Source organism: Falco cherrug, chromosome 1 (assembly GCF_023634085.1).
Source record: "Falco cherrug isolate bFalChe1 chromosome 1, bFalChe1.pri, whole genome shotgun sequence".
In the NCBI taxonomy this organism is placed as follows: Eukaryota; Metazoa; Chordata; class Aves; order Falconiformes; family Falconidae; genus Falco; species Falco cherrug.
This window is the reverse complement of record NC_073697.1, coordinates 123,736,391-123,758,360: the sequence shown is the minus strand read 5'-3', so window position 1 is coordinate 123,758,360 and position 21,970 is coordinate 123,736,391. Positions and strand designations below refer to the sequence as shown.

The 21,970-nt window shown below is 41.5% G+C and overlaps 2 protein-coding genes across 3 annotated transcripts in view; both read left to right on the top strand.

Moving 5' to 3' along the window:
• PITPNC1 (phosphatidylinositol transfer protein cytoplasmic 1) overlaps positions 1-4,553 on the top strand; it is an 87,050-nt gene extending 82,497 nt beyond the window's left edge. Inside the window, exon 10 of the mRNA XM_055727380.1 lies at positions 843-4,553. Coding sequence (XP_055583355.1) covers positions 843-848 — 6 coding nt within the window. The 3' untranslated portion in view covers positions 849-4,553. The remainder of the gene's footprint in view (positions 1-842) is intronic.
• Positions 4,554-6,933: 2,380 nt separating this feature from the next.
• NOL11 (nucleolar protein 11) lies at positions 6,934-20,904 on the top strand. 2 transcript variants are annotated; one of them, XM_055727367.1, is made up of 18 exons: positions 6,934-7,110; positions 9,377-9,490; positions 10,348-10,404; positions 11,011-11,156; positions 11,421-11,478; positions 12,079-12,217; positions 12,615-12,812; positions 13,531-13,607; positions 14,343-14,466; positions 15,145-15,248; positions 15,521-15,598; positions 16,428-16,612; positions 16,865-16,990; positions 17,875-18,096; positions 18,660-18,738; positions 19,796-19,888; positions 20,204-20,311; positions 20,610-20,904. In XM_055727367.1, exons 1-18 carry the CDS (start codon positions 6,961-6,963, stop codon positions 20,721-20,723), a joined length of 2,172 nt encoding a protein of 723 aa, XP_055583342.1. In that variant the 5' UTR covers positions 6,934-6,960; the 3' UTR covers positions 20,724-20,904. The 2 variants fall into 2 exon arrangements, with proteins under 2 accessions (XP_055583342.1, XP_055583352.1); XM_055727377.1 differs by lacking the exon at positions 15,521-15,598.
• Positions 20,905-21,970: the final 1,066 nt, after the last annotated feature.

The following is a 21,970-nucleotide window of genomic DNA, read 5'->3' as shown; positions in this document are numbered from 1 at the left end:
GATTTATCCGGAAAAGTTTTGCAGGGCTGAGCTCGGACCACGGGAGGCTGGGCTTGCTCTGCCCTCTCGTGGGTTCCCGCAGCACTGTGACACGCACACGGGCCGCTGCTGTGGACCAGTTTCCCATTGCAAAGTGGCTTCTACCTCTCGGCCTCTGTTTTGCAGGGAATTAAGCTGTGGATTTGTCAGTTGGCCAGAAATGTTTTCAGTACGGATTCTGGATGGGAAAGCTGAAAAGCATGTTGTGGCTTTCTCCAGCAAGAGGGGGGGCTGGGGGATTTGGCAGTGAAAAGCAAAACGGCCTCAGTCCGTGCGTGCAGGCGCATCGTGCGATGGGAGCTGTGCAGGGGGGAGAGAGAATTTATCATCCCTTGGTAATTACAGTAGATGAACAAAGCGATGACAGCCAGCCCTTTACCCGGTCATGCTTATCATCTCAATGAAAGAAACAAACCCCCTATCAGTTTTATTTGGTTTCAAGTCCTGAAAAAGTCGACTTGCTGACTGTGTATCTAAATGTATTCTTTAATTGCCTGTGAAATAGCTTGATTTTTCCAGCAATTACAGAGGTAGCAATCTTTATTCCGTTCAGACACAGGTAGAAGAACCATTAGTACGTGATTAATGTACTTAACTTCATTTCCTTTATGTTGGCCACATTGTACTCCCATCAATGCATTACAATAGGAAGGCATTCACGTGGAGAATCACTTAATGATATGCATGATAAGCAATCATTCCTTGATTTATAATTTGGATGGAAGTAGTTTAACTGAGTTAATGAAATGATAATTTGAAATTATTCTAACATGCCTTTTATCTTTCTTTCCTTCTTGCCGAAGACATGACAATGGATCAAGTTCGAGAGTTTGAAAGAGCCACTCAGGAAGCTACCAACAAGAAGATCGGCGTCTTCCCACCTGCAATATCTATCGCTAACATTTCCATGCCTTCTTCAACCCGCAGTGCTCCATCTAGTGCTCCGTCAACTCCTCTCTCCACAGATGCTCCTGAATTCCTAACGGTTCCCAAAGACCGGCCTCGGAAAACATCTGCTCCAGAAACTCTCACTCTTCCAGATCCAGCGAAAAAAACCCTTTGAATTAACCCAGCATGTTTCCTCCTGATAAGCCATGTCTACCACAGCAAGACTGATGTAACTTAATTTCTACAAAGGTCATGGTGGTTTGTTAGTTGGTTGTTTATTTTTTTTTTCCTCTTAAAATAATCTTACTGGTGTGGAAAGATTACTTCTTTCCTCAGAATTGATCCTTAAAACCTTCAGAGAAGTGCATGCAAGAGAATGTAGTTTATATACTCCTAAAGTAGTGTTTCAAGCCATCTTACTGACATACGGTGAAATAGCCTGAGGGGAACCCTAAAAAACCATAAATCATCCTGTAGCAGTACCCTACCTACAAATCCTCATCTAGGTCATAGCATTTATAATTAGGAGTAAGTATTTAGTAAAGCTGCCAAGGACTTCTGAGGCAAATCAGTGCCAACTAAAATGCAGGGTTAACAGGAAAAAACCCTCCCGTTTTCTTCTTTTATAGCGGATTTTAAAAGCCTTCCTACTCTCAGGCTTCTCCTGTGTATTCATAAACCTTTGACCTGTAACTCATTGCACTCGAACACCAACAGCAATCGCTCAGACTTGCAGTTCGCTTAATATGACTCAGGATTTGGGGCCTTAGCTAACAAACGCAAAACTTTTCAAACCTAAAATACCGCTGTATCGAAGCCCCGATTGTAATTAATTATACTGACTTTGAGGCCATTGAACTATTTCTACCTTGCACAGAATTTGTAAAAGAAACCACCTGTTTGTTGTAAATAATGTATTTTAATAGCTCTCCCCTGTCCTTTTTGTGGTCTCTGAAGTCCGTATTGGTGTTCATCGGTGGTGTTCCTTGTGTAAGATTGAAAAAAAAGCAGCTAAATTGAGCCAGTTGAGAAGCAAAACCAATGAATTCTGTCTTTTCCTTGCTGGAAGAAGAGTGGTAGTTACGCTGTAGGATCTTGAATGTAAAGGAAAGAGAATATCAGGCTCTTTTTTCTTTCCCGCCTCCCGTCTTTCCCAAACAGCACGTTCCCAAAAGCTGGTCCCAGGCTTTGCCATCGTCCCAGGAAGGGGTGAGCAAACCTGGTGACTTTAGGAAGCAAGGGAATGGTGGGGCTGCGCGGTCCGTGGAGGGCGACGCTAAGGGAACAGAAGCTCTTCGATCTCAGGAATTAAAATGCAGAAAAGGATGTTTCCCGGTAGGGAAGTGTAGACTGGAAGGAGGAGAAAAAGAAATGGCAGAAGCGGTTTCTTCCTTCCTTCTCAAAACGGGAGCTCGGTGAGAAACGTCCCCCACTGCCCCCACCTGGGGTGCGCTGCCTGTCACACAGGTGGGCGCTGCCGGGACCTGCGGGTGCTGCAGGAGGTGTTCAACAATCCACTGCTCAGTTCCCAGGGAGCGACAGCCATTACCTGAAGCAAGAGCAAAGCGGGTGAAATTTTGCGCCACCGGTGGGGTGTTAGGTGGATGGTAAAAAAGAGGGTCCCCCAGAGCTGAACGGGGGTCGGATGTTGAACACTCCGTTTGGGGTGGCCTTTTACCTGGGCGGGACGTTCGTGCCGTCTTCTCAGCACCACGCTGGGATCTGCTGGCTGAAATGCACTGAACTTCTCGATGGCTGTAGATCCAGTAGGAGTTACCTTGAATGTGTGGTATTTGTAGAGTAGTTTTAGTAGCAGGAGAAGTAATTCCACTGCCAGCCTGCACTGAAAACAAGTGTATATTTGTTTGATAGTTAAAATCCTGTAGCTAGCAAAATCCTGCGGCTCTTTGTAGGGTAGCTGTGGTCTGACTTCATGCGTTCCCCCCCTTACTGTCCATGTTTTGCTTTGCTTTTCTTCTCAGAGCTAGTAATTCTGTGTGGTTAGTAAACCAATGGGTAACGATTTATTTGTTTGAAAAGAATCCGCTGTAACGATGCAAACAAAACTTGCCTACGCTAGTTTATGATTTCAGCTTAAAAAGTGTGCAGATTGTATATTCATGATTATAACTGGTCTGCTCTTTTAATTATTATTATTTGTTTAGTTGCACGATTGGAACATCGGAAGAGAAGGGAAACCTTTGAAAACATGAAGCATTGTCTGGTGGGGTTTTAATTTCCTGAATTTGACCTATATAGGAATAGTCGAGGTCTGCTCCCCCTGACGTCTGGTTTTCAGTGACTGCCGTCTTTGTCAAGGCAGAATTTGCTCAGCTCCATCACAGTGTCCTTGTGCTTACACGTTACTGTTTCTAGATAAGTTCTGGCATCTGCATCTGACAGGGATTATTAGATCAAAGCAGTCCTGCCTTTACTTACATTTAACCGATTGATTTCCAATCCCACGTGGATACAGTGATTATCATATTAGGTGGCTTTGGGGATAAGGCATGTGTGACAGTTACTAACAGACCTGAATAGGACACATCTTAATAGCTGCGTGACAGAGATGTCGGAGAAAGACACTGATCACATCATGATAAAAATGACAGACTGTTCCGTGTCCCGTCTGCCGGTGCTGCTGCTGTCACCCTGCCACCCAGCAGGGCTGCTCTCCAGGAGCACCGGGTTTGCTGACGGAACAGCCGGAGTTCCCCGTTGGCCACAACAAGGATCAGTCACGTTGCCCCCGCGTTGCTTGCTGATGAAGGCAGATAAAAAGATGGGTGATGTTTCATTGCTTTGGGTCAGAAATGCCCCAGGCTTGTCATTGCCTTTGTCAGTAACCCTCTGCTGTGTCCAGCTTGGCTTTCCCCTCTGCTCAGTACCATGTAGTCAATGTCATCTGTAAATACCTTTTTCTGTTTGGTTGGGGTTTGTTTGTTTTCTAAGTAGGATAACTTTCTAGAATATTCCCAGCAAATGCTCAGAAGCACACGAAATTAAATGAAAAGCAAGGTCTGAACACTTCAGCATAACATCTCGAGGCAAAGGGGTCGGTTTCATTGCCGATTTTTTTCACAGTGCTTTCTGTTGTATTTTCAAACATGTTTATGAGGAGAAAAATAGAGAGCAATTTGCAGGTGTTCATCACTTCTTTTGCAAAAATAAATGCTGTGATCGTTCAGTGGGTGCATCTTTAGAGCCTGGTGCTGTGCAGCAAAGCTGAACAGGCACAGTAGCTGTGTTCCTGTTCTCTGCCACAGCGGCTGAAGGATTGCACGATCCAGCTCTGCTGGGGCTTGGCAGGGAGCTTTTCATCAAGGAGAATACAGTTCAGAGCAAAGAACACAATTAGTTTCTTTGGGTTTCTATTGAAACTTCTTCCCAGCTTTGCTTGTACATTTATGTATTTCGTATAGAACAATCATTACAAAATAACTGGCAATTCATTGCAGTCTTTAGGAGGGGACGTCTCCCAGTAAATTAAAAAAGGGAGGTATCCATAAAGACTATGAGGAGCAGCACATTCCTGAAACACATACTGAATAGGATTTCTTATGAATGTAATGGTTAATTTTGTAAATGACTGGATAAATCCTGTGAAAATAAACTATTTGACCTTATTCTTTGGCTTTTTTGATTATTCTGGAAGGTGATTTTGTGACATCTAGTAGCCAATTTGCATTAATTGCTGCTGTAGAGATTTTGAAATGGAAATACTTGTTCCTTGAATTTTAGTTTGTAACAAGACCGCTGTATTTTGTTCAAACTGCTTTGAAGCTTGCTGCACTATAACTTCAAAACAATGTGCTCTCATTTGAAATAAGCCAAATGTATATGCTTTACATGAGTTAGTGAGTGCGGTGAGAGAGAATTCATCATCTTGTCAATAGGAGCTTTTCTGTTCTCATTGTTTGGACTTGGGTTTTTATGTGCAAGTTAAAATTGCTATAGAAGTCTAAACGTTTTGCTTTAAATGAAGAGCATGGTCATTGAATTACAATCTCCTGTAGTTTCGTGGCATCACTAAAACAGGTTTCATTGGTTTATTTCATTTCTGTGATAATTCCATGTGACCCTGAATGTCCAGTAACTCATTTCTTTAGAGCAATGGTGGCTGCTTTAGGCAACGCATGACCACCACCAAAGGAGGACCAAGTCTGGAAATGCTCTGCACCTTAAACGATGCAAGGCTCAGCAGGAGAATTTGATTGTCATATTCCTCATTCATATCACTTAGTTTCTGATTTTTTCCGAATTATTTATTATTTTTAATATTGTATTTTCCCTCTCATTTTGTTGTAAATAAACTACCAACAATTATTCTTTACAACTGTGGCTATTTTCTTTGACTAGGTCTCCATTAACATATCTATGGATGTATATAACTACAACATATCTAGATAACATATCAATGGAACATATCCACGAACATTTCTACCCCCAGCTCTGCAAGTCACTTCCTTAAAAGTAAATACCACAAAGAATTGCCCTTGTAAGGAAAATTTAAACCCTTTACAACAATTACCGGAGTTTTGTTGTGCCTCAGCTTTTAAACGAGTTTCTTAAGGCCAGTGCTCCTTGGTCTGGGGCCGGCCTATTGATTTGTAAATGGCCATTTGGTTGACAAGGAAGTTTTTCAGTAGGAAGTGTAATTTTCTATGCAGGATTTGGTGGCCCAGTGTTGTAAAGACTGGAAAAGACTGGAAAAGAGAGCGCTTAAAACCTCTCAGACTTGTCTACGAGTCAGTTAATTGTGGTCAGCAGAAATTGCCCATGTACAAGGATTCTTTTAGGCGGTTCAGCAGCGGCTGACTCCCCCGGACAGCTTTCTCTGCATGGGGAGCAGCTGGTCTCCGTTCAGCTCAGAAACAACAGCACGGGCCAGACACCAGGAACTGGGATGGGCCTGGAGACGGTGGTGGCTCCTGGGTGGCTTCGCCGCTGGGGTGGCCATGGGCTCTGCGGGCTGCGGGACCCCGGCCCGGGGCTCTGCCACCGGCGTGAGGCCATGGCTGCTCTCTGCCAGGGGGACACGGCTGGAGCCTGGTGTGACAGTGCTGCCACGGCCTGTCCCCAGCTCCTGCGTGTCCCTAGCCCTTGTGTGTCCCTGGCCCCTGCGTGTCCCCAGCCCTTGTGTGTCCCCGGCCCCCGCGTGTCCCCAGCCCTTGCCACGGTGTGTCCCCAGCCCTTGTGTGTCCCCAGCCCCTGCGTATCCCCAGCCCCTGCTCGTCCCCAGCCCCTGCGTGTCCCCAGCTGCTGGCTGGGCTGGCTGGTGACTCGCATCGCCTCGGTGCTGTTTACAGCTCGGGCCCGTGTTACAATCCCACACCACCGACATGTGAATATACGTGACACCCGTGAAACCCCCGCACCAGACCCCGCCGCTGGGAAAACCGCAGGAGCGGGCCCTGGCTGAGGGCAGGCATCCACCCTTCCTCCCTTGGAAAAACGGCACGTCTCAGCAGGCGGGAATACATTTCATTACAGCAGTCTTAAGACCAACGGTGCTTTGCGGCGCAGAGGCCGAACGGCAGCAGCCCTGCTCCGAGGCCCCGCCGCTGCCCCGCACCCAACGGCGGCTCCTGGCGGCCCTGGGCACGACCCGACTAACACCGCGCGCGAAACACACGGCAAACAGCGCAATAAAGGGAATCCCACATGCCGCTGGTTGTCTGGCCGCGCAGCGGCGTTCGGCGACACGGGCGGCTCCTCTTTATTCCGCCATAGTTAAAATACTCGGAAGGCGTCGCGCTTTTGTGCGCTTTGCAAACGCCGGCTGGCGAAGCCTCCCCCCACCCTGAGGCACCACGGGGCCCGATTCGGCAGGGCGCTACCGTACGACAGCAGCGCACCAAGCCGCCACACACAGCGCCCCTCCCGTGGGCACGCCCGCACCCACCGCCCGCGGAGCCCGGAAACTGCCGAGCGGCCTCGGCCATTTCCGCCGCTCCTCGGGGGGCGGCGCATGCGCGCTGTGCCCCGCCGGGAGCGCCGCGGCGGGTCTCGCGAGAGGTGGCGGCGGGCGGCATGGCGGCGCTGTGCGAGAGCTTCACGCTGTGCGGTTTGGGGCCCAGCGGCGGCGTCGGGCTGGGCGGCGGCCTCCTGGCCCTGCAGCCGGGCCCCGACCGCGACCACGTCCTGCTCACCGACCGCGGCAGGACGGCCACGCTCTTCAAGGTAACGGCCCGGCCCCGGCCTGCGGGAGGGGCCCCGGGCAGCGCCTCGGCGGCGGCGGCGCCTCGGGGCCGCGCTGCCCCCGGCGGGCCTGGCCGGAGCGCGGCCGCGGGCCCGGCTGTCAGCGGCTCGGCCCGCCCGCGGGCTGCCGGCCCCGGCGGGAGGCGGGCGGGGGTCCCCGCTCCGGGGAGGAAGCCCGGCCTGGCCGCGCTCCGCTGCGCTGCCCCGCGCTGCCGGGTCTCTCCCCCCAGCCCCCGCCCGTGCAGTGCTCCCCGGGAGGCTGCGGGGCCTGTGGCGGCCCAGCCGGGGGGACCAGCCGCGGTGGCGGCGCTCAGCCCGGCTGTCAGCCGCTGTGGGCCGCCTGCCCGGTGCCTGCGGGATGGAGCAGTTCGGTTAGCGGCGCTTGAACCTGGAAGCATGCTCTGGTGTCTTTGAACGTACGCGTATCTTTCAGTAGACCGGAATAAGAAACTGTAGGAATATTTGGGTTTATATCTTTAAATGGCGTTCACGTTCATGGGGCTAGGGACTGTAGCTTAGCAGATTCATGATACAGCTTCCTTTAGGTTGTTTAGTCCTCCCTGACAAGACCATAAGCGAGGGCATAAATGTGTTGGTAAATATGCCCAGTGTAGCTCTAGACTGAGGAGAGGGGATTGGGTACCCTCAGAGCAGCCAGATGTAACTCATAGAATCATTGAGGTTGGAAAGGACCTTTAAAATCATCGAGTCCAACCATTAACCTAGCACTGCCAAGGCCACCACGGTCCCTAAGCACCACATCTACACCCTTTTTAAACACCTCCAGGGGTGGTGACCCCACCACCTCCCTGGGCAGCCTGCGCCACTGCTTGGCCACTCTTCCAGGGAAGGAATGTGCCCAACATCCAACCTGAACCTCCCTGGCGCAGCTTGGGGCCGTTTCCTCTTGTCCTGTCGCTTGTTACCTGGGAGCAGAGACCAACCCCCCTGCCTACGGCCCCTGTCAGGCAGCTGTGGGGAGTGACAGTGTCCCCCTGAGTCTCCTCCAGGCTAAACCCCGCCAGTTCCCCCAGCTGCTCCCCATCAGCCTTGTGCCCCAGCACCAGCCCGCTGCCCATCTCTGGACATGTTCTAGCCCCTCGGGGTTCCTCTGGCAGTGAGGGGCCCAACACTGAACCCAGGATTTGAGGTGTAGCCTCACCATGGCCAAGTACAGGGGGACAGTCACTGCCCTTGTCCTGCTGGCCACACTGTTTCAGCTACAAGCCAGGATGCTGTTGGCCTTCTTGCCCACCTGGGCACACTGCTGGCCCATGTTCAGCGGACTGTCAACCAGCACCCCAGGTCCTTTCCCACTGGGCAGCTTCCCAGCCGCTCTGCCCCAGCCTGCAGCGCTGCGTGGGGCTGCAGTGACCCATGGGCAGGACCCAGCACTTCTCCTTGTTCAGCCTCATACAACTGGCCTCGGCCCATCAGTCCAGCCTGCCCAGACCCCCCTGCGGAGCCTTCCTGCCCTCCAGCAGATCAACAGTCCTGCCCAACTCGGTGTCATCTGCAAACTGACTGAGGGTGCACTCGATCCCCTCCTCCAGATCGTTGATAAAGGTATTGCACAGAGCTGGCCCCAGCACTGAGCCCCGGGGAACACCACGTGTGACCGGCCACCAGCTGGATGTCACTCCATTTACTACCACTCTTTGGGCTCAGCCATCCAGCCAGCTTTTAACCCAGCTTAGAGTATGCCTGTCCAAGCCACGAGCAGCCAGTTTCTCCAGGAGAATGCTGTGGGAGACTGTGTCAAAGGCTTTACTAAAGTCCAGGTAGACAATCATCTGTAAAGTGAGTTTAGACAGTAAAGTTTATTGCTCTTGGTTTCAATAGTTACACTCAAATAGGAAGAGAAAAAGCGTGGTTCTGTGCCTGGTTGCATTAGTGAGTAAAAGAACTTGCACTAGTCATTAAAAGTAGTATCTTCACTTTGGATAAGCCACGCCTTGTACCTGTGCCTCATGGCATAAGCTCATTGGTTACAGGTCAAAGTTACTTCTTATGTGAAAAGAAAGAATTCGAGTTGATGTGGAGCTCTTTCGTGTTACTCTGGAACTTTTGGTATTAAAGTCACAAACAGGAATGCTCAAGTGGAAGTTCTGAGTATAGAAGTTTCCATATTTTAATGTTCTTCAGATCAGATGTGGCTACTTTGCAATTCCTTTCTGTCATGAGAAGAATCTCCAAAGTGTACCATGTTAGATTTTAATTATATTTACTTTGTTCTTACTCTTTCTAGGTTTCAGATCAGAAGCCACTAGGTTGTTGGTCCGTTAAACATGGGCAGATTATCACGTGTCCCGTTGTGTGCAACTTTGAAACTCATGAATACATAGCTGTTCATGATGACAAGGTGAGATCCTTTTATCTGTTCTTAAAGGAAAAAAAGGATATACCAAGTCTTTTAAGTGAGTGTAGATAGGGGAGAAATTAGCAGTGCTGCATTTTTGGTTAAATGTAAATGCATGGAGCTCCAGCACTCTTGCAGGTCAGGTCACCTCTGTTCTTCAAGGGGACAGGGATGAGCCGTTCTGCAGCTGCACCATGTGTTCTTTGGTCAGTGATACGGAGATCGTCTGTTCAGTTATGCAGTGGCCTTTGAAAAACTAAAGCATTCCAGTGAAGAGTGCTTCACGCACACATTCTCTAAGAATAAGTTATTTCTCTCGTTGTAGCCTGGTTAACATTTACAACTATGTGATTACTGTACCAAAATGGTTAAAACAGTTCATACTTCCATCCTTGTTTTTCTGCTCATATTTTACAGTTAAACATTCCCTGTCTGTGCACATGCAGTGTTTGCTCAGCACACGATGAACCTTTGGCTTTTTAGTATTGTTGTTGATGAAATATCTTTCCTGACCTTTCATTGTTCTCCTCGATCAGGTCATCTTTATCTTAGTCTGTCTCCATCACTTTGATCTACTTTAATTTAGGATTCTGCTGGATCATTTTCTTTAACCTTACTCTTTCCTATCCTTTCTTTCCAATTCAAGATTTCTGAGCTTGGTTTGTATTCCTGTTGTCTCTGCTTCAGCTTCTTCCCATGCAAACTTCCCCTGGGTCAGTTTCCACTCAGGTTACTGTGAATAAATGCTTTCTGTATATTTTCCTCCTGTGTTTCAGTGACATGCAATTGCTGGTATTTTGCATGCTGAGAAGTCTATATATTACTGTTTTACTGTGCTTAAAAAATGTTTCTCTTTAAAGGTTTTAAGAATATGGAAGGACAAAGATATTAACTTGGACAAAGTATTTAAAGCAACAGTAAGTCTCTTACATGTGTTTGCTTTTATGTTAACATTTTGAAACCTGGTGGAGAGAAGAGATACTGATTTTCATAGTACTGGTAATATCACGTTTAGCTGACTGTTGTCTTAACTTGTGTTTCATGATGTTCTGGAGTATTGCAAGGAATCCACTCGGACTGAGAGACTCGATCATCAGAGTATTTCTCTTAAAATGATTGGTATCGCAAGCCCAGTTTCAGAGGACTTTCTTTAAAGCTGGTGAATGATGTTAAAATACAGATTATTTTTGTCTGTTCTGCTGGTGGATGTGTTAAACAACACTTCGTGTTTTGCTGTATAGCAGTTGTTTGAACTCCTTGCCCTCAGTCTTGTTTTTTCTGATGTGTTTCAGAAATGTGATGTTCATTGGGACACTTTTTGTTGGGTAGAGATTTGCATTATTTATAGCATTTCAGCAAATCGGGAACTCCTAGATCTGCTAGATTCTAGATTAGGAATCTTACAGGGTCATCATTCTGTTAGTCATTTATTTAAAGAACTTAAAAAAAAATCGTGGGTAAAAACTTGGCTTTCAAGGTTATGTGCTGAACAACATAGAATATTTTTTTATATATATATATAGCTTTCAGCTGATGTATACAGAATACATTCGCTACCCAATGGAGGACCACTGGTGCTATTCAAAGGAGGTGGTGTTCGAACTTTAGATGTCCTTTTGGAAGCCCCACAACAAGAAATTGAAAACGTTATCTCAGATGAAGTCATCAAGTAAGTGATACAATTTTATCAAGTTTGCTTCTTGCTCAGAGGAATTGATGATGGTGAAATTTGTTCCCTTTTTTGAGGCGATAGGGGACAAATCTGAAGACCAAGGTCTTGGGGTTGGGTGTTTTTTTCCAACACATTGGTTTTAAAGTCTTAGAACTAGTTATACAGGTATCCTAAATTTAAGAGGCTGCTGAAGGCATAGTGATATGATTTTAGGTATAGTCCTCGAATTTAGAAGATGTTCATACAGCTTTCTGGTTTTAGGTGGAGTGAAGCTTTTAATGAAGGTCAACAACCTATCTTAATTTTCGCTACTGAGAAAGTGAGTTGAATACCTCTTTTTTTAAAACTTTCATAGCACCAAATCTAAGTGCTTTTTCTAAAATTCATAACCTGTTTCATTGGATTTTAAGAGCTTTTAGTGAAATCACTATCCTGATTTAATCAATATCCTGATAGAAGAGTTATATTGAAGTTGTGTTGATTTCAGGGCTGAGTAGTCTAGCTCTTGGAACTTCAAAGAACAATTAAGATTAAATACAGTAGACATTGTGTGACTCTTCGTTGTTGTAGAATACTTGCTTATTGTCAGTGACTTATTAATTATTAAAAAATAATTATAATTTTAAAAATTTATTTAAAATTAATATTAAATTGAAATATTTAATTTATTAAATTAAAAAATAATTATACAGAAATGTCTTTATTCTTGTGCTTCTTTGTGTTAATCCATTTGCATCAAATTAGAATTTTCTTTACGTGCTTGAGTGCACAAACATTTCTGAATTGGATTGTATGTCCTATAGAAAATGTAAATTCCTAATTTTGCATAACATTCAAAGTTAAGCAGTACTAATATCTGAATTTCTGTTATCTCTTCTTCATGTAAATTAAAGGAAAAATTTATTTTCTCTTGTTTTAGGATGGGGATTTTTTTGTCTACGTAAAGAAACTTAAGATGAATAGTCTACACAAATATAAGCTTGAACAACAGGAATTATCTAAGCCACTGAGTTTCACAGCGTATATAAAAAATAAAATCATCACACTTCTGTGTTTGTGTAAGTTATATTTTCTAATGACTTGTAATAATAAAGCAAATAATTGTATGGAAAGAGATAAAATGTTGATATTTATGGATTACTGTTTAATATTTTGAGCTCTTTAATCTTTCTGCAACAGCTAGTGGTAGAAGTAGTAAATAAACCTTCCTACATTTAAATGGCTGCAAAGGCTCACTGTTCCTACATATTATGATTGTACCTTGCAGATCTCGTGCTAGCTATGCATTGTTTTGCTGCTTTGCATCATACTGTGTCATTCAAATATCCTACATTGTTTCTTCTTTCAGCATTCACTGGACTTTGTTCTCTTTGGATGTCCTTTTGCCATATTATATCAGATAGTTTTCCCACAACAACAGATCATAAAAGAGTAATCACCTGGTTTTTTTGGCAGATTCCAATTACTCTGTGTACAAGTTTCTGATACCTCTGCAGCAAAATTCTGAAGAGGAAGAACAGATTTTGTCCAAGTCACTACTGCTGAACCTTTTGGTATCTGGAAGTGTTCTAAAAGGAACTTCTTTCGTTGTTCTTGATAAAGACCACATTGCAGTGTTAGGAAGTCTAGGTGCATCTGGTGACGAATGCAAAGGTAACTTGAAAAATGAGATTAAGATGCCATAAGGTCTAAAATTTCCTTAGGCAAAGTGCTAAGCAGGAAATAGTGCAAATAAAATGTTAGTTGGCTCTTGAAACTAGTACGTAGTTAAGCTGTGCCGTTCAGAGCAGTAGCTGAAAGATAACTTTCACCAGTAAATTGTGTAGTGGGTTGCAGGACCATATGCACTGTCGTGTTTCGGTGTTTGCCTCCATATGGTTTGTGAAAGAGTTGAGTATATGCAGTGAGAGAACTTATGGATGGAGGGGAGTTAAAAGGACTTGGAAACTTGTAAAAGGACCTACGTGGGGAAGCAGCCCTAATGTCCTGTAAGAAATCAGTGTCTAAAGTGAAACAAGCGCTTCAGTCCCAAGCCTAAACTTCTGAAACGTGGGATGAATTCAAATTTAAGCCACTGAACATAGCATTGTATAACAAAATGTTCTTCCTAACTGGAAGCTGCACTGGCTGCTGTCCCTTTTGCTACAAGTACTTGTTTAAAGCTCTTCACTAGAAAACTAAATCACATTGAAATATTTTTCTTAAGATCTAACCAGAATTACTTCATTCCTAATGTTGAGTACATTACTGACAGATATTTTGAAACAGTTATTTCTGTTTCCTTAAGTGTTTGTAACTGAAAGTAGCAAAGGCAAATGTAGCACTGACATTGCTTTTTGGGGTTGTAACTTTTGTATCTTATCTTCCCTAGAGTGCCTAACAATATGGAATACAAAATTTCAGACATTGCAGACTTCAAAGGAGCTGCCCCTAGGCACCAGCGGACAAGTAAGCTCAATCTTTAATTTGTGGTCCTTAAGTTTTGTGCATTTGGCACAATAGCAGTGAAGAGGCTGCTGGGCTGCGGAGTTCTGCTTCTGTCTGGAAGAGCAGTGAATGTCAGTTTCAGAAACAATATTGGCTAGTTTGTAAGCTATTTTTGTTAGAATATTTGGTGGGAGAATGGTGGCTTATGGCAGTTTCTTTGATAATTCAGTACCTTCTCATTTCTGATCGCATTGATTATTCGGGGAGAATGCGATAGCTAATTAAACAGAAAACCCACTCAGTATCTATTCTATTCAAACAGTTTGCAATTGATGGCCTAAATGATCCCTGCATGCCCCTAAATAGCATTTCAAGTTTTTCAGGTATCAATTATGATAAGTAAAGTGACACCGAAGTAATAAATGTACTAGTGAAATAGAATAGGTGACTGGTTTTGTCTTAAAATTGTACAAGAGGGAATTTAAAATTATCAGGTGAGCTTAATGTTTTGGAGCAGCCACTGTACTTTAAGACATTCCTGGAAAATTCTCAACAGAATGCTTCTTATTTCTGTATTTAAAATCAACAGTTAATGAAGGTCTGCTAATAAGTGGTAAACCTACCAAAAATAATTTAAAATAATCTGATCGCTGACTTTTATTTGAATTTTTTACTTAAGGAGTTAAACATCAGCTTGTGCAAGAACACGCTTCTCTGCTCATCTCCTTATTAACAATATGTTTTAATATTTTCTAGTTGTGGTGTTATGAGGAAAAATTTTTTTTTACTCATGGGAAAGTACTAACAGTAATTATGTACAAGTGTGAAACGTCATCCTTGGCAGCTGCTGTGGGAAAGCTCAAGGACAGTCAAACCCCTGGTAAGAATTTTTATAATTACAGTGAAAAGATCTCGTAAAGGGAAAACTTCTGAAATTGTACGAAAATTATTTTTATACAGTCCTATAAAATCAATTTAATCTGAACAGCTTGAAGTAACCTAACACATACTCTGTTCCTAGCTGTTAAAGGTACTGTTGCTCAGAGAACACCGAAGTGCACAGATGTCTGAATTTGTTGTGGCTTCACTCAGTCTGGGTTGTCATTCAAATACCAGAATTACTGAAAATATTACAATGCCAGCTATGAGTACTGAAAACATAATGAAGTGCTGTCTCCCATAAATTATTTTATTTCAAAGAGTTTGTGATTAGATAGGGCAATGTCAAACCTTAGTTAGTTTAAAATTATACTGGCATAGTGTCTTTAATCTAGCGTTGCACTAGGAAAATGTTGTTGCAAGTAATGTTCACAATAAATTGTGTAATAACTTCTCTTCCTCCCAGAGGCTAAATGGAAAAAAAGTATGCAAAAGGGGTGATAAAATTACCTGCTGCTGAGGTAGAACTGGAAACTGTCTTCGTATAAAATGAATCGGATTATACTTCAGTAAATACCTATTCTTATGATTCTTCTGCTAAGAAGTTGGTGTAATAGTCATACTTTAGTAAATGAACTTTAAGTGTGACCTTCATATAGTTTCTTTCTTGTGTCCACAGATGTCTCTTCGTTTGTAAACTGGAATACCCTTGGAGATGAAGAGCTGGCGGTTTCTGTTCACTCACAGCAGTCTGTAGCCCTAAAATCAGAGTCCAGAATGACTGTAAGTTAGCCTTAGGAGCATGAGGGTTTTGTTTTGTCTCTTTCCCATGCTGCTACTTCTACTTTCTTAGGTATTGCAGCAGAAGGAAATTTCACTTTGTGTTTGTTACTCATTGTTTCTAACACTGCTTCTGGAGTTGGACTACCCAGTTACTAATTGTAATTTGTGCAGCAAGTTGACACATGAAGTTCCTAGTTATCTTGATTAACATCCTTAAATACGTACCATCTTTTTGGAGCTGAATAATAACTTTTTGTTTTTCTTTGTAATAGTTAAGATCAAAAAGGAATACTGTTGCTAAAGTACAGCCAGATACCTTATCAGTTGGGCAGCTCTTACTAAATCTAAAAGTAAGTAAACCAAATATCCTTAAGTAGTGTTTTAGATGCTCTCAGAATATTTTAGTTGTCTCTTAAGCTATTATCTTTTTCCATGTCCTCTTGCACATATCAGGTTGACAAAGCTGCCTTGAACAGGTGAGTTGGAGGGTATTATTACTACTATTGTTACTATGCAAGAATAGTGTTTGGGCATGACGAAATCAAAGTTTTTTCATAGGAATGGGTTTGGGAATGGTACAATACAGGGCTAATAACAGCTGAGTTCTGAAAACTTGCACAAATTTGGTCATTTTTAATGACAATCTTTCTTACAATAAGTAAAGTTGGAGGATATTTCACTGAACTCTGCTTTTTTAAGCTTTTTTTAGATTCTTAGGTATGGCTTTAATTTTGTTGAAGACATTTTTGGATCTAGAAAAGTCAGAATGCTAGGAATTCCACTGCAAATATAGCAATAAGCTCTTTAGTTCCTTTCTAAAACTTGCTGCCAGTGTTGTGGTACTTTAAGTAGCATCCCTTCCTGTGTGAACATTCCTATAGTTTTACCGTGGCTAGACACCTTGGTAATGTTACTGCAGTAACAGGCGGATAATCTATGAGCCGTTATTGAAAGATACTGTTTACGTGAGTTCTGAGTGAGTAATTACCCTCATTTGGCGCGCTCATCCTTCAGAGAGATTACCAAAGCACAGAGGGGTGAGGGTATTTTTGTAAATTTTTTTAGCTGAAATTAAAAAAATCAGTCTGTTTTTCTCCTTGGTCCAATTAGTAAGAATTCTTAGTAAGAATCAGATTTATGCTTTGTACTTCTGAGTTGCACAGTATTTGTCATTTTCAGGATGCTTCCACGACCGTATTGGAAGATGAGTTGAGACAATTGATGTCAAAAGCACAGATGCCAGATTTCCAAGCCGCCATCGGATGTGTAATAACTGCCCTTATAAACAGATGTAAAACAGATCCAAAGTACTATCCTCAAAATTTCCTGCTACAGATAGTCCAAACCCGAGACTTGTCTTACAGGTGATAATTCTGCATTTTTTTTAATTGTAGGGAATAGTCTTTAAAAATAAAAAGTAGAAAATTAGTTCTTTTTATAAGGCAGTCTTGAATTATCGGAATTTACTATCAAAGGTGCTTATGCTTATTTTCTGAGGAAGGTGACACTTCCCAGATGGATTTTTGTGTAAACAAGATCAGTACTGATGCATTAGTTGTCCATGTTGTTTGCAGTGGGTGTGATCTATGCAGCTTATTCTTTCCATATTCTTACAGTTTGTGTCCAGATTTAATGGCTGTTGCTTTGGAGAAAAAAGATGTTTATCTCTTACAAAACTGCTTACAACGATTTCCAGATATTCCTGAAGAAATTACTTATGCTTGCTTGAAAGTATTTTTAAGGTAAACTGGCATTACTTCTCTCTTTTTTTTTTTTTTTTCTTCACTAAACCAAGCCCCTTAATAAAAAGCTGTTTTGCAAAGAACGGCTTTATTTATGTAGATGAGCAATTAATACTGTGCATTGAATTGTTAATTTTGAGTACAGTGTATGTTGCAGTCTTGCAAACTGACAAAGTGTTTACGAGATGTCTGTTGCATATGTTAATTCTAAGAACTATATAAATGGTAATTAAATGAACATGCCTTTAGTAGCACTGCTGGCTTGAGTGGCATTCGCATCCATATGTTGTTAACCTGTCTATTTACTGAGCAACAGACTTAATTTGGACCTTACCTGGGTTAAGAAGCCCACAAAAAAAGATTGATTCTTTTAAGTTCATGACAAAAATGGCTTCCATATCCCCAAAAGAATGAAGTTTTAGGTAGGCACTGTAACCAAAAGAAAAGACTGTTGTAACTGTTCCTCTAGGCTTCCAGAGCAAAAAGGATTATTATTTTTTTTTAAGAAAACATCAGATCTTGTAATTTCACACCTTAAAACTGCCAAATACTTTATTAATAAGTATTAGGAAAATCGTAACTGTCTTAGGAGTTGAAGCAGTCCCACTACAGGTAGAATAACAGTTTTGAAGGGGGCATAACCTGTAAGTCAGCCCATGACAGTTAACTAACATTGTTGGAATAAAAAAGGAGTACATGTAGTGTTCAAGGTTAATAATTACAAAACATTAACGGTTCTTTCATCACCTTTATTCATTCTGCAAGACTGTATTTTAGTACATATTTTTCCTTCTATAGTAAGCTTCAAAGAGTTCGTAGTATGTACTACTGTTGATGTTGAAGCTAATAATTGAAAGTATTAAATGTGATGTTTTCTCCTACAGCCTTAGTGAAGCCTATCTTCAAAGAATAGATGTGAATCTAGAATCTGTAATCTGTTACATTGATACTGAATTCAACAGTAAAGATGTTAAGACTGAAATTGTAGAAAATGGTTTCAATGCAGAACTGGAACAAGATATCTGGGATACTAAAATCACAAAGAAGAGGCATCTGACAACTGATGGTGAACTCTGCCCAGTTGGACCACAGAAGGCAGCATTATTGTATCCTCTGTATGTTTTAATGAAGGAAGTCTGTGCGTTATATGTGATGTGAATGTTTGTATTTAATATTACTAAAAGACATATTTTCCATTATTGTGGAAATTTCTGAGAAGTTCTGGTAAAAGAAGTTCCTATTCAGTAGAAAAATTGTTTAGAATATATATATTCTAATAGAATTCTATTCTAATAGAATAGAAACAATCAACTTTTAGAAAGCATCTACACAAATTTAAACATTTATGTATTTTTAAAATATTTTATTATTATTTTTTGCAAAAGTGTAAAAAAACTTTATTCAATAGAAAATAGCATCAATTATTTTGATGTTTGCCTCTTGAAACAAATTAACCTATTACATACTTGCAGTAAACAGAACTGTTCAAGCTAACTGTATTGTGATGTTTCAGTTGCTGTATGTATTTCACAACAGAAATAAGGAGATTCAAAAGCTGAAATAGACCTCTCTCAAAGAACTTAGAGAAATATTTTAATTAGAATTCACTTCGGTTTGTAGAATATGGTATTTTTTCCTGTAATTTTATTTCCTTAATAGTACTGCACAGAAATGCTGTTCTCCTTTCAGCTTACAGTGAAACATTTCTTTTGCCTCATCTGAAAAACCTTCCAGCTCAGCAAGCTGTTGTAAGTAGGTTAAAATCAAAAAGCTCTAAAACCCCTATTACTTTGAGAGGAGGGAGAGGGAAGAGTGTTTCAATTGTATATCAGAAACTTGTCATTCATACTGCAGTCTGAATCACAAACTAATAGATGAAAATGAAATTAAGATGCCTAGTAAGATGTAATGCTAGTGACTATTTTTCTACACTAATATTTTACTAATTTTTGTAGTCCTTTGTTATTTTAGAAAATGTAAAAAAGAAATGCTCTTTATGGCACGGTCTGCTTGGAAATGTTTGTATTTTGTTAGCAAGTTAAGGTTTGTTACCTTCTTGATTTGGATGCTTTTTGAGGAAGGTGCAAGACATGCTAATGTAGTCAGTTCCATCAGAAATAGAAGTTTAGAAAGTATGAGAAACAAATTGTACACTATGTAAAATGCCAGATGCAATGCAAAGCAAGCTCAAGTATTCAATCTCAGATCCTCTTAGTTCAAAAAACAAAAACAAACACTCCCCTGACCCTCAGAACCTGAAACATAACTTCAAGAACTGCATGTACCACAGTACCTGAGAACATATGTGGTTTTCCAGTTAATCAGAAAGCCCACACATGAGAACAAAGCTCATTTTAGCACCCATCTCCTTGAATTCTTTTTTTGGAGCAAGAAATCTTTGACTTGTGTTTAGCACAAAATGATGTTGACCTGATTCCGACAGTTAGCAATCTATTGTTGGCTGATGAAAGTGAAACTGGGACTAAAATCGTTAATGCTAGTACACTTTTTAGCAAAGTTCCTAGAAAAGTCTGTGTCTGAATTAAATTTCACTGACACGGTGACTGGAACAAAGATTACCCTGAATGTAACTTTACATTGAATATTGCTGAGAATTTTCAAATGTCTAGCTGTGGATGGTGTAAGAGAACCATAAAACCTATTTTTAATGCATAGTATACCATCATCTATGTTGCTTTAAAAAACAAATAAAATAGTGTGAGTATTATTACTGTGTGCAGGATAAAACTCCTCAGTCTGTTAAATGCTTGTGCTTTAAAAATGTTCTGACTCTTCTACTTTTAGCTCTTCCTCAGGTATTTATACTACCTGTATGTGAAATGTAGTGAAAAAATTAATACCACTCTTCCCGGAGTACGCTCTCCAAATATAAATCAGGTGAGAAACTAGTTGTAAGAGTTTGAGAGTTGTCCTTCCTTTGGTTCCTGTGGTGTGTAATTGAGTGAGTAGTTGTGAATATCTAAAATCAAATGAGATCTACATTCATTCTGCAGAGTATTGTCTATTAATATAACCTGTATGGTCAGGTGTAACATAGTGCTTTTTACCATCAGAAAATAAATATGTTGCCTTAAAATATGAAACCATGCATTTTGCATTAGAAGTTCATGTTTCAGAGTTCAGCTTTTAAAGCAAAATCTGCATCGATTGTATGTCATGAAGTGTAAGTGTTTTTTTCTTGTTTGTCCTCAGATCATGGATTGGATGTGCCTATTACTCGATGCTCACTTCACAGTTATGGTGATGCTACCAGAAGCAAAAGAGTTGCTTTCAAACCTGCATAAGTTTGTAAGAGCCCAAGTAAGTTGCGTCTTCTGAAATAATTATTTCATTTAGTATGGATTTAGAATATGGTGTTAAGAAGTGGGGGCAGGGGCAGGCAACAGCAAATTATATGGTGAATCAAATAATGTCTGTTCTCCGCATGCTCCTTCCTGAACATGAAATGGCAGTTGCCTCTCTTTTCTCATTTTGATTTCAAAAGCTGTTATGTTTGTTTGGTTTAAGTATCAGAAACTGTGCAGAACCACAGTATATTGATGTAAAATAAATTTTAATTCTTTTCATACTTATGTAAGTATCTGTGTTTTCTTTTTAGGTACGGTTCTATTCTGAACTCAACAAGATTGAAGGAAGTTTGCGAGAATTACAAAGACTTAACCACCAGAAAGACTCACAGACATATTCTATTGAAGTGCTGGAACTTATTTGAATTTGAAATGAATTATTAACAAATTTATTTTTTATTGATTCCTTTTATGATGAGGATGTTTTAGCACTCCATATTGGGGATGTGAAAAGTTGTTTTCTACAGAAGGAGCACGGTTACTCTGTAGCTACACAGGAGTTGTAAGTTTGAAACTTGTGTATTAAAAGCTCTCTTTTTGACTGGATGAGAAGCTGGATACTTGCTTATATTTTCATGTGTAATTTTGATATGTAATCATAAGAACACCCTAAAATACCACATGATTCTTGGCAAAGAATTAGTAGGCTATTTGCAGGGCTTCAACGGGTGTTTCATCAAATGAGTGGACATTTTTATTCTACTTAATAGTTGAAGTCTCTGATAAGATTATTCAAAGTTCTCTTATTTCCACTCAGGTTGTAAACTATAGATGAACTCGTTTGAGTTTGCTGCTTTTATTTTTCTATTTTTAAGTTGTTTTTACTTTGTTCAAAGAGATCTTTGACATTTACAGATTTAAATGGGGAAGGGAGCTTAAGTGTAGGTATCACAGTGCTTTCTCTGTTTCCTCTGTGTCATGGTATCACAACTTGTGTACCCTACCCTTTCATGCTTTTCTTTCCAGTCCAACCAGGTCCTCTTATGCCACTTTTTAAAAAAAATAGAAGGGAAGGGGTTTTGTGGTAGTGTCAGCCTTTAAAGTCTTGAGTTACAATAATCCAAAGCTGGTTTGATGTATCTTATATATCTGTTAAAACACCTGCATCCAGAGGCTGCCTACAGCTAAGGAGAAGAGTTACAGGGAGCAGGAACTAGATAGACTCCTCCTTCAAATGAAGCAGCAAAGTACAGTTATTTAGTAATAACTGCATTATTAAATTACAATTTTTACAGTCTATCTCAGAGGTTGCCATCAGCTGAAGATGACTGTGTTCTCAAGCAGAGAGGCTGCTCCTCTAGAGCATGCGTTCCTGCACAGACTTGCAGAATGGAGTTAGTGGATTTCAGCTTAAGTAGCTGTACTTCGGGACTTCTGCTTTAGAAATTTCTGAAGCTTTCTGATGTTGAAAGATTACATCCAAGGCAGTTTCTGCTTTTTAAATACTCATCTGTTGAAATCTTGCCTATGTACATTTGAAGCTTTGAGGGAAGGGGAGAGGAGCATAAAAACATTCAGGTAAGGTTTAATGCTATGGACTTTGGAGTGAGTTTTGACATGTCTTTAAGCCGACTATGCAACGACTACACCAGCACAGCTCAGAGCAGGAATG